This window comes from Tachysurus fulvidraco, chromosome 11 (assembly GCF_022655615.1).
Source record: "Tachysurus fulvidraco isolate hzauxx_2018 chromosome 11, HZAU_PFXX_2.0, whole genome shotgun sequence".
NCBI classification, from domain to species: Eukaryota; Metazoa; Chordata; class Actinopteri; order Siluriformes; family Bagridae; genus Tachysurus; species Tachysurus fulvidraco.
The window spans coordinates 12138876-12153325 of NC_062528.1; the positions used below are offsets into that span (position 1 = coordinate 12138876).

Sequence of the window (14450 nt, forward strand, 5' to 3'; positions counted from 1 at the left end):
TGTAACAGGCTTTGCATCATTCCCACAGGAGCGTCATCCTTACGTAAGCAGCTTGCTTAAGGACAGGCTTCATCCTGTAGAGACTGTCAAAGCAGGCAGAGAGAAAGTTTCCTGCATGTGGGTTTAATGGAACCAATATGATTTGTAGTTGTTCCTAGGACTGTTATGGCTGTAGTGTAACAAACAAAAAGTCTGACACAACTGCAGAAATTTTCACCATGACTTCCTTAGGCAAGACACCTCTACACACTCAAGCCAGCCTGCCAGGACCACGAAGATACCATCACACACATCACACACCAAGATTAGTGAGAGAAGTAATGCATGCATGCATGAAGGATTGAAAATGCAACCCCATAAAAAAATAAAAATCCACCATGAATGCCCTGCATATCAACATTTATATCCTTCATTTCAGCAAAAAGAGCTTTTTTCTATTTAAAAATTTGTGTTCACTTTTTAACAGTCATCAAAATGTTGGTCTATTTTTATTTTCCCAAATTAACCCTGACATTTGACCTCTGACGGAGAATGGCACATAGCTCATGCAGCAGCATACTTTAGTCTATTAATTCTCTCACCTCATATCTATACATCCACTCTGCTTAAACAGGTTCCATAGCTTTCAAATGTCATGCTAACTTCACCAACACACTATCATGCTGACTGAGCCAAGTCTCTGCATTCTGCTGTAACTCACTGTAAATTCTTCATAAACCTGAACAGCATTCCACAACTCGGAGTACAGCATTTGCTGTCTCCACATCTACGCCAATTCTACACTGGATTGCTGATTATTATGCCTTTCAATGTTGCTGCTCAATGGTAAACGAGAGAAGAGGCTCTACTGGTTTTCAGCACAACACACAGCTACTAACGTCTCACAGGAACAGAACAAATACAGCACCAACTATCTACTTAGCCCAGAATCACAGAAGAACCTCACAAATATTTCAGAAGAAATGCATGTGCTTCAGATAAATGTGGACTGTTCCTTTTATTCTGATTAAAATAATCGTACGTTCAACTCATTAGCCTTCATCATAATTAAGGCTACATCTTTCATAAGAAGTAACAACATGCACATTTTATCTGGAACATGATATTTCTGATCTAAAGTGTTTATATCAAAGCAATATAAATATATAAATGCTATTGTGAAAATTGACTATCCAGGGGATGAGGGACTCTCATATCCTCATTAATGATATATTGGTAATGAATAAATTAATACTACATATAAGATTTACCTAGAAAGCAAGCAGCTGTTTACAGTTTGTATTAATTATTATTGTTTATTGTGAAAGTGGCGCCCCTTGCTGGACGTCACAGTACACACACACACACACACACACACACACACACACACACACACACACACACACACACACACACACAATGTGGTAGTATGTACAGTAAAAATAGAAATGGATAGATTTTTCTGCCAAGTTGGAAGCAAACACGTAATTTTTTTCACATTTTGCACAAATAACTGTCTTTGTCATCGCCTGAGATTTGGGAATAATAAACTCAGCTCATTTTGTAAGGATCAGATTATACTTAATTATTCACAGTGTCAGGAAAAAAATCATTTTATACTGAAATTTGTGCTTGAAGAGGGAAATAAGAGAGTGTGCTGACTACAGGAAATGTCTCTGTAGTCCACAGTAACAATGACTAGAAAACAGGAAGTGTGCACAATTGTAGGAAACCCAAGGAAAATTAGTTTTTTTGCATTGAATCATATGAATACAATTTTGGCAAAAAACCATGCCAAAGGCCTTCACTTTAGAATCTCACTGGAAGAACACATTAAAAACTGTTACCATTCATTTTCTAAACCTTTTATCATACACAGGCTCACTTGGAAACTAGCACCAATTACTGTACAATGGACCCAGGGCACAAGGCAGAGGACACCATGGACAGGGCACCTAACCATCACAGGGCACAGTCTCACACACACTACAGACAGTTTAGAGATGCCAAACAGGATATAATTCATGTGATCAGACTTTGGGAGGAGACCAGAGTACCCAGAGGAAACCCCCAACAGTGCAGGGAGAGCATGCAAACTCTGTGTACAAAGGGCAAAGGCAAGATTTAAACCATCAACCATGGAGGTGCGAGGCAAACGTGCTAACCACTAAGCCACCCTGATTATGATGTCATGAAGCTTCAGTATGTGACCTGCTTTCATCATCCACCCTCGCAAGTTATGACAACAATCTCCTTTGTAACAACAAAGTACCTTTCTTTTCTACTACTGCTAGCTACTTTTATGTAAAATTTGGTATATTAATTTATTTGTCTTAGTGATTTCCATATTTTCTATGAGGAGATTAAACAATACTTAATGAAAAAGCAACTGATTAAGGAAAGGCCGATCTTTACTGAAATTTAATATATACTCAAACATTATATTTCTACTTATACTGACTTGTTTTTTTGCTTTAAGATTGAAATGCTGGTGCCTGAACACAATTAAGTAGATATTTTACATTAACAACCTCAATAAATCCTATTTAAAACTTAAAACATCTAATAAAACTTTTAATTTCAAAATAGTCAGTTATGGTAAGCAGGCATCAGTGTTCAGCAACTTACATAAGGCCTACATTAGATTAAAAAAAATGAAAGAAGGAAGGATTAAGTGTATTGTGATCTAAAATAAGCTAAATAATCAGCAACACCCCCCCCCAAAAAAAACAAAATAAAAAAAAACAAAAACCCACATTTAAACAGGTTTAACAAGACCACTAAAATTTCACTCTGCTGTGAGTTAAACAGCATTGACATGAACAAATATTCCATCTTCCTCCTTTTTGCCCAGGGGTAAACTGAACGTACTGTTTACATCACACTCTATAGCACATGAGCAATGTCATCTGCAGTTTTTAATCTTTAACCTAACAGTGTTAGAGGCAAGTCAATAATAAACCAGCTTGTCTCATATGAAAGCACACACTGTTAAAATTTCCCTCTAGCACAGAAAATTTACTAAGAAACTTGAACAGACCCTGCTTTTTCAATTGTTATGAACCAGGGTCTGGGACATAAACTGGTGAGAGATTTGTATGTTGGAGATCCTCATGCGCCCTTATGCAAAGAAATTCAGCTGTGGAATCTCCCAGTGCTCCTAATGCACATACATTGAGAACCATAGCACTGTAAACAACAATGATGCAGATTTATTTGAAAACAAGCCTTTATTTCTTTAAATTTCTACAAAATACACACACAAAAAAATTGAAAAAACCATACATTCTTATAACTACTCCAGTTGCTTATATTGTATACTATTTTAAAGTTGAAAATGTTTGCAATGTATAATGAAAAGCAATGTATTATATAAATTTGCTACTTTATGCAATTACAGCTGATTTATCAGAGAGCTGATCCCATACACACAGAACAAGCAACCAGCATTCAACAAAAGGCCTCAAGTTTTAGCCAGAAATGGATGATAAAAAAAAAAAAAAAAGCAATACTGCATGCCAAAAACACAATGAAGAACCCTAGCGGATCTTTGGCATCGGCTCCAATGTTACAACAAGCAATTTATTGCCAAGATTCATTGTCTGCACATTGATAGAAAAAGTGAAACTGTCTAAAACACAACAATTGCTTATACATTTAGCATATACTTCTCCCTGCTTATCGTCAATCAGCGATCATCGGCTAAGACAGGCAGAATTAGACGTTAGTGTACAACAGAGTTACAGCTCTGTTAAACTGCATGTAAATACTGAGCCTTCATCAGATGTTACTCGAGCCAGATGTTACTAGAGGTAGATCTACTCTGATAGCAGAAACCCGACAGAGGATTAAACGTGGGGTGACATTTTAAGTGTGCTGTTTGACGACCAACAAGCACTATATATACACATATATAATAAATATAGGTTGCAGGCCAACCTCAAAGAAGTGTCTGGAGAACATTAGTGCTTTTGTTAGTGAATAACCGATAACCTCCTCTCCTGCCATATAACCAGTCCAGTCTCCATCTCTGGAGTTCACAGCATGGGCATTATACAGATATGAAAACAAAAAGTATATTACATTCTTATACTGAGCAAAGAAGAAGAAAAAAAAAAAAAAAAAAAAGGAAAGTGAATTATATACAAAATTTACACACAAAGCATTTCTTTACAAATGTCTGTACAGATAAAAAATAAACAAACAATCTGAAAAAGAAATCAACTTCATTACTACATTGTCAGGGATACGGAGGTTGAGAAAAAGGCTGATACTGAGGCAGTGTTTGGGTGTGGACAAACAGCACTAAAGATTTCTGCTGCAATCGAGGCACACTGAGGGGAAGCATTGCCTAGATCCCTGATCTCCTAAAATCTTTTCAAACATACCACATACAGCACTATACACGTAGAAAAAGTATGCAACTCTTTCATTCCAACACTTTCTCCAAATCATTGAAGTTCTTTTGAGAGAACCCCACTTGAGGTCAGCCAACATTCACATGTCCTGCTAGAAAGACATTACAGATGTCATTCTTGAAAGTTGCACCATAGGCTTTTGCACACAAGACGTTGGTGGACCAAGAAGGGAGGAAAAAAAAAAAAAACCAAAGTGACATAGACGATAAGGCAGTCTAAAGGCCACTAGCTGATATGGGTGAAGGAGCAAACGAGAAGACTTAGGTTTTAGTGTGCAAAAAAGGTACTGACAGGGTAATGTGCAAGCAGCTTTATAACACTTACAAAAAATTACTTAAAGCAGTGATATCTTTAAGTACAGCTTAGAGCCTATTAAAAGAATATCACTTCCTTTTCTCACCCTCAATCTTTTTATTTATTTATTTTTCTTGTCCTCAATCCTTCCAGCACCCAGTTTTCATATAAAGGCTGTATTATTGATTTAACAGTTTGCCACTGTGCCTTTTGGGCTAGAAGCTCCTGTAGGCCAAGTAATCTTGCATGCATTGAGGGATCGACAGTGTGTAGACTTTTTGTGTGGACAGTACTCTTCGCAGTGTCATGCGACACAAGTGCTGAAGGCTGGCGACACTGCGAGGACACTCCCAGAAATGAACACCGCCATCACGTGAACTAATAAAGACAAAAATAGACAGATTGATTGATATTTAACACCAATGTGTACTTTTTTAGTACAGCTCTTGTTAGATTAAATGAGACAAATTAATAAAATAACCATTTATAATATTAATAATTACTAAATCAGTGATCATGTGATTAATCACTAAACACTTGAATGAGAAAAGTAACCACATAACATGCTGCAGAATAAAAACTCACCCAGCAGCTAAAACACTTCCATTTGTAGAGAAGGCACAGCATAGGCCATTAGTGAGTGAGGCAACGGCCTGGGGAGATTTCTCATCGATGCTCCAAAAGCGCACCAACCTGACCAAGAGAAATAACAGAACAGAGCTTGAATAAAAGTTAACATTATCATCACTCAGGTCACTATAGAACCAGTAACTTATCCCTGATCAGAGAATAAAAATGTACTGAGAGGGAAACTTTACAAACTTAGTGTCACAAAAAGAATATTAGGGACAAGCTTTATGTCAGATTATGCTACTGGACTATTTACTTCCGCTCTTTTTTCTTCATGCAAGCTTCTCACAATAAATGCATTTTAACATTCTCTACTGTGAATGTTTCAGCTGTCTGTCTAGAGAGACTCATTGTATGAAGAATATTTTACACTGAACACTCCCTTCCTTTCAGCCAATCCTGAACCACAACCACCCCTAAATGCCACTCCCTCAGCAACCCCCTCCCCTGCGGCCAGCCAGTAACAAGCTGAGGCAGAGCAACGGCGAGTGCAATCCAGGCACCTCTTGATGATTAATTGCAGTCATTTGAGAAGCATGTGATATCTCCAAGGAGAGGAGGCCCAACACACACCAACACAAACCCTCCCCCTTACAGCCAACAGTTATTTAGTGCTTCAGGACTTTTAGTGATCATTCAGACATAAATCTCTGTAGTTTCCATTAAGTTTACAAATAAATTTGAATGTAAAGTTACCGGTCATCAGTGATGCTGGCAATATGGCGGCCATCATGACAAAAAGCCACAGAACGAACCCAGCGGTCATTTGCTCCCCCTGCAAATATAGGAGATGGAGGAGGGAAAAGGTGCCTGCAATGGAAAAATAAGGAGAAAAATGAGCAGTCATTATAAGTAGGTACGAAAATAAAGTTATGCTAGGAGAAGAACAGCAGTATTTTATGAAAAATACTTTTTATGAAAGCCTTACCCTAATTCGAGCAATATAGTGGCTGTGTGAGGATCCCACACTATTACACGGGTGTCATAGGAGGCTGTGGCCAACAAGGCTCCATCAGGAGAGAACTCGCAGGACACCACATCATTATGGTGGCCCTCGAGCTTACGAATCAGACTGTACTTATCCATGTCCCACAGGAACACCTGTAAGGTAAGAGAGAAACTGGTTATAGCTCAGTGTCCCTGCACTGACGAATACAGCATTTACACACCCCAAGTATCAGACAAAGATACACCATTAAGGTCAAATTAAGACAAGATATGCTCAGTGTCATTTTTTTAACATTACACAGTACAGTAAACAAAAAGAAATCGTTAGCACATGCCATACAAACAGCAAGGCATTGTTAAATCACTGGACATGTGTGTATAATATACTATGTATGACTTGTATAATGCATAACTTTTATAAATATCCATCAAAGCTTCTAAAATCTAGTTAAACTTCAGGTCTTGAACAGTGCAATAATCAATCTGGATTAGTAACACGCTAGAACTTTTTACAAAATATTTCAGTTGAATTACCTTACAATTTTTTTTTGAAAGACTAAAGAAAGTGGTAAAAAAAAAATATATATATACAAACAAGTAGTAACTTAAGGTAACATAATGTTACTCCACTGGTATCCCCTTTCAGAGTTTTAGTTCACTTGAGTTTACAATAGGCTTGCACCGCTCCGGCGGAGGCCTACGAGGAGAGAGATACTGCAAGAGAAGAGAACATTTGATGGCCAAAAGGTTGACGCTTTTGGCAAACAACATACAGCAGCATACAGCATGATCATTACAAACTCGCTACATCAAAATTTGCCATTGGTTTCTCAACAGATAGCTTTACTTTAGAACAATGTCCTAGTTCATGTTTCTGGTCAAATTAGAAATAAAGTTTTTTTAGTGAAAAGTCATCGTTAGAAGCATTTCATTAGTTAAGAAACTTTTTAAAGGCATTGCTCTTGAGCAAAAGTATACATTTGCATTACAATAGCCAGTGCCTAAACTATAGCTGAAAATATTGAGTTAGTGTGGGTTACACAAACAGTTCATAGTTCCTCACCAAAGAATTTCCACCACCTTACTCAGCACCATGAGATGAAAGGGCTCTAGTGTCCAAGATTCAGGCCTGTACTTTAAAATTTTTTAGCACAGCCTGACATATGCAGCTGGAATAGCCAGAATTATATTAAAGCTTTAGCAGCAGGGTCCGTCTGGCAGCAAAGGAGATTCTGGCAAAAAGCATGTTAGTAAGCAGTACTCAATCACTTCTACATCTGCTGCCTGAAAAGCTTGGGTATGTTACAGGGTATCATCAAACCATTGGGAAGATTACTTGACAACACTCCAGGCTCTTCATGCTTCAAATGTTTTTATTCAAAGTAAACATATTTGCAAGCAGCTTTACAAGCAGCAAAAAAAAAAAAAAATCATTGGTGGAGCACTGAACAGAAGTAGCCACTGGACCATTAAGGCAACCAAAAGCTGATATTGCCTATATTCAATTCTAAATATATCAGACAACATACAGCCTATCAAGGCACCAAGAGCCCTTTCATTCTTCACAGATGTCAACAATACACTATAACCTGCACCATTAACTAATATTAAAGGCTCTTAATTTAATTTTCCAAATCGCACCAGCACAGGTTTGCATTGGCCCACAAGTTTGCAAGCAGGGGAGATAGGGCACTAATGTGTGGCTGTTAATGATGATGATTATGATTTAAGCTCTAATGTCCAGAATCCTACAGATAAAGCAAGACAAAAAAGGATCTGCTCAGGCTGACAGAAGAGGACCTAATGAGGAGGGACACGTGAGGGAAACGGTGATTCTACAAATTAATAAAAAGAAAAATGTGATAGGAGGAACAGCTTTTGGGGAAGGGGGGGTCTACCATATAAACCAACTCTTGTTGGATAAACTGAAGAATACAATAAAGGGAGCATTAACTGCAACAGCAGATGTAGACAGACATGGAGCAACACCTACGTACAGGAAGCCCCTGAAGCCAGGAGCACGGAGGCCCCTGGGGCGTGGGCACGGGCACAAGTGCGTCCAGCAGGGGGCGCGATGGCAGCCGTGCCCCGCATACATCCCCTCAATACCACTCACACACAGAGCTCTGCCTCCACCTGGGACAGGGAAAGCAAGACACTTATAGACACACACAACCGCATGGTACAACGACTGCAGTCTGCTCATGCGAAGTGATGTGTTGTGGGCAGCACAGTAGTCATGTGTTCAGCTGCCCCCTATTTAAGGATTATCAATGCCATAAGGGCTCATCAGGCTAGGCCCATTAATGCGTTTGGAAAAGGAAGTAAATTGTTGGATGAGGAGACAGCAAATTGACTAGCAGACCATTTAGCTTTATTGAAATGGAGAATAATCCTTCCATAGACTTTTTTTTTTTTTAACACCGATAGCTGTAGGGATGGCTTTCTAAAAAATGATATTTGCCATTATGATACCATGGCATTTCTGCATTCAGTATGCTCAATATACACAGAACAAAAAACAAACAAAAAAATTGTCAAATGTAAAACTACAGACATGGCTGTTATGACACCGAGCATTATGTGCAGATTCATTTTAAAATTGAAATTGATTTGATGTCATTCAAATAGTTACAAACAATAATACTCAAAACACACAGTACATCCAGTCAAAAGGTTAGAATGGATTCTGAAGTACATACCGCTTTGCCTGCACCCACAGAGCACAGCACTTTGGAGTCTGGGGAGAAGGCACTGCAGTACACCCAGTTTTGATGTCCACGCAGCACTTTCATCATGTTACCTAAAGCAGAAATCCCAAAAATGCATCAGAAGCTGTGAGCTGACATGGCAGTGTGTGATACATACATATAGCGTGATTGAAAATTGTAAGTATAGTTTGTATTAAATGGCTTTTCTTTATTTTCATAGAATAAGAAAAAGTTTAATATGCTTAATTAAAATGTATATGAACAGTGAGACACATGCTGCTTTTAGATAGAGCGGTTTGGCAAGCTTAAACTTGTTCCACTTTCTTCTTCCAAAACAAAGTAAAAGCTATCATGAAATATGGTGCACGTTGTGTGCACGCAGAAGAATTTCTGCAAGGGGAAAAAAAACAAAAAACACACATTCCAACATACACCCCAGCACATTCCAAGTGAGGCAATAAATTTCAAGGACTTTCAGGCATACTGCATAAACACTGTATTTTTAGATTAATAGGAGGTCATCTCACCATCATCCTTGAGATCCCACACACGCAATGTCTTGTCTCTCGAAGCAGACACCAGTATAAGACTGCCATCTGGAGCAAATGTTAGGTCCCGCACAATGTCTGTGTGATCCATTAGATTCAACAAAAGTTTTCCTGCACATATAAAATAAAATTAAAAAATTGACCATTAGAAAAAAAAATGAGGTCAAGAGACACTTAACTGTTGGTACACTTAGTCAAGTATTGTTTATTAAACAAAGTCCACATCAATTGATTTGTCCTACAGAGAAAACCTTTAAAATCCACACTTTCAGCACACAGAATTTTAATGTCAAAGGAACCTGCTTCAAGACTCACACTAATGGAAAGCATTGTATAAAGAGAAGATTATTACTATAAAGCTTCCTCCAAAGACAAGATATACAGCCTTTATTAGCTCAAGAATGCCGGTTGACACACCCAAGCTTGTTTTCTTAAGGTATAATCAAAAGCCTTGAGGGATATGGTAACGGTCCCTAAAACATGTCAAACTAATTCACATTAAAGCCCTACAAATCTGAGTTGGATTAAGAATAGCTGCTATTTTCTGTCTGAACCACAAAATGTCAGCATCAGAATTAAGTAACAGTTCCTAACAATTTTGTAAGATCAAACAGCATCAGGTTTCTGAAACGTTATGATAAATCCCTTGTACGACAACATGGTATGTTCAAACAGAACAGGATCCTGAGATAAGGGAGTATAAGCAGGAGCTCTTCAGGGCAGTGCCTCTCTGGGAAGAGAGAAGCAGAAGGCTGTGTCTGTTACAGCAATAAACGGTAGTCACTCCGATACACCCAAAGCAACCAATAGAAGTAAAGAACGTGGTCCTCCTCCTCTTCAGATATTTCCCACCTACCAATGAAAACACTTCAACTGGCATGCAAAAAAACAACTCTGTGAACATTCCATTTCTGTGAGCCATTGCCTCCCTTTGCACACACAGTAGACAAAGTACACACAATACATAATGCGAGCTTAGGTAGCAAAATTTAAAACTCACTGAAAGTCACTATCAAACATATTTGAGCCTGCAGAGGCTCACAAATGTTCATAAAAATGCCACATATGACAGAGGCCTAGAGGTTAAACAAATTAAGTGTACAGAAAAGGATTGCCAAAATTCATGACATGTTCTTGCTTTCCACTTGGAGGGAAAAAAACGAAAGGTACATGCAGGAACTGTGGAGCAGTCAGGGAGATCTCTCTTTACATCTGCTAAACAGAGCTTGGGTAATGCTATATATTTTTGGACATCACATGTTATGGGAGGAAAACAGCCTTTTAGCGATAGCCTTCACCAACAATTACTCAGTTTATGAATGGAAAATTCTCACCTGTATACACGTCCCATATCTTGATGCGGCTGTTGTTGAGGCCGGTAGCCAGCAGCAACTGGTCTTGGCCAAATTTAAAACGGTGCCACTCAATATTCACACAGCGGCTCTGTCTTTCGGGAACAGAGGAACCGAATGCCAGCCCCCAAACAATGTCACCACAGTCAATGGTGTGCTCTCGGGGCTCACCAGGCACTTGGGCACCATCGCTACCTTGCCGAGACAAACGCCTGGGGCCTGCGCCATTTAGCCACTCCTCTTTCCTCACGGAGCTGACAATAATAATAATGAAAAACAAGAGGTTAGGAATAAGACAAAAAATTGTTTGGCATAATAATGATGTCATATGCTCCATTTGATAAAATGAGATAATGGACTTAAAGACTTAAAGAGGAAGAAATTCAATTTATCTAAAATCAAATAACCTCATGTTTAGACAAACTCTGTACTTGATAAATATGCATGTGTGTGCTTAAAAAGAAAAAAGATAAACAATGAAAGATTGTATTGTCTTTTAACAAATTGAGATAATTATACAACATTATACGAAGTTATTGACTTAAACTTGCCTAGACTATTCTATGTATTCTCTTGCCTATTTTTATGTATTTTTTGCTAGTTGCGTGTTTTCAGCTTTATGATAAACAAGCTGGTTTATCAAATATTTTCTAATGAAATTTTAAATATTAGATTAAACAAGGAACCTTTTTCCTCTGGCTAGTTCTCAAATACCACAAGGAGCTATTGTGCCAAGAAAGGGCAAGCAGTAAAAAAACAGTTGATGATATACCATGTGTCTGGCTCCCAGGAGCAAAAAAACAAAACAAAAAAAAACCCCAGCTTGTTTACCTCTTTACTGAGAATATTCCCACATGACTCAACAAGTGTAAAAGTAATAAAGAAAAATAAAAAAGGTCTGGTCATTCAAATTCTCTAGTTTTTTTATCCATTGCAAAATTGTACAGAGCTACCTACAAGACTGTAGTCTGATAACTAAAAGTATATTGGACATCTGACACATAGAAACTCCTGTAGTACATTAACATTAAAAACAGAAATTTAATAGAGATTACAGTACTTTTTACTTTTATGAAATATACAGAAAGAATGTTTTGTTTTTCCTGCAAATAAATGAATGCATGTCACTCCTTGTTAAAGATGTACTAGAATCCAATACATGTTAATGTTTTTAGTAAAACTGTGACAGATTCAAATAGGACCAATGCTTACTTAAATCACTCTGCTACTGAATAAACATGTTGCTGGCTCAGTTTAGTTGTGAAATTGCTAGATTAATTAAAAAACAATGACTACATTTCCATCCAGATTGGGGCTTGCAATTTAGGGAAACAAAACAAAAATCTAAAAACAGCTAACATACCTAGTGCTTCTCAATCTGAGATGTCTAACAAAATAAAACAAATTAATATTTAGATGATGACTCTGGCAGGCATTAGTTTTAAACTGTTCTCTCAGAATACCCAGAGTAGCAGACCATAAAAATGGGTAACCTATTATGGGTAGTCTAAAAACAACTTCTGCTTTAATGCAAGTGCCCAAGTGTGTCAGGCAAGGAAAACCACTCACACACACAAACGCACACAAACACCTTTGTGCCTGTAAGACTGGTTACAATACAGATGCATAAACTCACAAGTTGAAATTTATAATTATTGATTAATTATTAACACAATTTGTCACCAAACAAAGCATGCATATACTCACAAGTTGCTCATGCATTTTGACCACGGTATGAGCCGTACAATGCGGTGTCCTTGAGACCAAGCAAAATAGGAACCATCAGGAGCAAAAGCTACAGTCCATGTCTCCCGTCCGGACTTCTGGTCAAACGGAGCCACAGGAGCTAAAAGTTCTCCAATGAACTTAGCTTTATCTATAAACAGACAAACATCAGTGTGAAAAAATCTCCTGCACTATTTACCAGATCTAGAGTACAACTGGTCTTGACATCTTCGCACGACAACCTAAAAATAACCTTCACTAAAAAAGACGTGTGTTTCGATAACAAAAAAAGGTTAAGGCGTCCTTTGTCCAAGTGAAATATTATTTATATACCGTGCTACCTTTTATTATTATGTTACTGTTAAATGGTTGGAAGAATTTAAAGATGTCCATGGGGAGCTTTGTTAATTGAGTTTAAAAAAAAAAACCCCCAACTAAATCAAAGCGATTGTTCATCGGACAGGAAAGATAACACATCAGACACGTTTACTGAACATCTTCCTGTGTGAGATAAACAGACAAACAAACTGCTAAGTCATCAGTTAACGGACATGTTTTTAAACTTATTTAACTCGATTTATTTATTTATTAAAGAACGTTAAATTTAGAAATGACGTCGATGGTCATCACCTGACACTCTGGCGTCTAGTTTACTACTAAAATAAATAAGCATGTCTATGCAAATTTTATTTATATATATATATATACACATACATACACACACACAAATATAAAATATATACACATAGATTTGTATGAAAATGTATATATACACACACACACACACACACACACACTTTCTATCATTTGCATAGACACATATATACACGTACACAATATATATATATATATATATATATATATACACATAAATATATACACACAATTTATACATATACATATATATACATATATATGTGTGCGCGTGTGTAAATGATAGAAGTGGTGTATATATACACGTGTGTGTGTGTGTGTGTGTGTGTGTGTGTGTGTGTGTGTGTGTGTACAGTAGACTAACAAACCTGCCCCTTCCCCCATCCGTACTGCACGTCACAGCCATACGAGATTAATACGAACGTTGTAACAAAAAAACCGTTTTAAATACTCACCTATTTCATTTTCGTTGACAAAATCTGGAAAGCTTGCCATCTAAATAGAAACAAGGCTCTTTAAACGACGCTTCTTAGACAAACGAGACTGAGTGAGAGACGGCTGATGAAACAAACCCTCTCAGTGGGCTGGAATGTTCGAGCTAGCTCACAGCTACAAGGCTAACTAACTCTCAGCACACAGTTCACACTTTACTTCACAATATACGTACAAATAGATGTTATTACACTCCCTGTACCACAAATTCTAGCGTTAAAAACTGCATAACGACAACGCAAAAACAAAAAAGTCGACAATACGGAGCCTCTCACGTTCCTTTCTCTCAGCACTATGACAGGTTACGCTTGTATACACTGGATTATAATGGCCGCTAGACCGTGACCCCGCCCACTGCCGTGACCCCGCCCACTGATTTGTTCGAATTCTGATTCGTTACGTTCAGAATCGTGTTCGAACGCACGTATGAAAAAGTCGGCGTTTACGTGAATGGGCTGGATTTTTTTCTTTGGGACAAAACGTTAAAATAAAAAGCCATAAAATACCTTACTACCATTTTTAAATGCCATAACCTTATAAACTTCTACTTCTTGTTCCTTTACGACAGTGTCCGCACATTTTTTCAATGCCAGAACCGTTTACTTGTACTTTTCAACAATGTCCACACATCTCTGCACTGCTATAGCCTTTATATTTATTTACTGCATTTATGTTTACATTTTATATATATATATATAT

General features: G+C 37.7%; 1 protein-coding gene across 1 annotated transcript; it reads right to left on the bottom strand.

The window, feature by feature from the left end:
* Window positions 1–4807: 4807 nt before the first annotated feature.
* On the bottom strand, window positions 4808–14068 carry wsb1 (WD repeat and SOCS box containing 1). Its single transcript, XM_027147640.2, has 9 exons — window positions 13715–14068; window positions 12588–12756; window positions 10863–11134; window positions 9508–9639; window positions 8972–9072; window positions 6250–6422; window positions 6018–6131; window positions 5277–5384; window positions 4808–5069 (listed from the first exon to the last, which is right to left on the bottom strand). Exons 1-9 carry the CDS (start codon window positions 13752–13754, stop codon window positions 4907–4909), a joined length of 1272 nt encoding a protein of 423 aa, XP_027003441.1. The 5' UTR covers window positions 13755–14068; the 3' UTR covers window positions 4808–4906.
* Between the last annotated feature and the right edge of the window lie 382 nt (window positions 14069–14450).

Excerpts from the sequence above, each read along its gene's own strand:
- wsb1 (XM_027147640.2), bottom strand. The coding sequence starts at position 13,754 with ATGGCAAGCTTTCCAGATTTTGTCAACGAAAATGAAATAG. Across the intron at positions 6,132-6,249 it reads ACTATATTGCTCGAATTAGG|GCACCTTTTCCCTCCTCCAT; the intron begins GTAAGGCTTTCA and ends TTTCCATTGCAG. Across the intron at positions 5,385-6,017 it reads GCCAGCATCACTGATGACCG|GTTGGTGCGCTTTTGGAGCA; the intron begins GTAACTTTACAT and ends TCTCTTGGTCAG.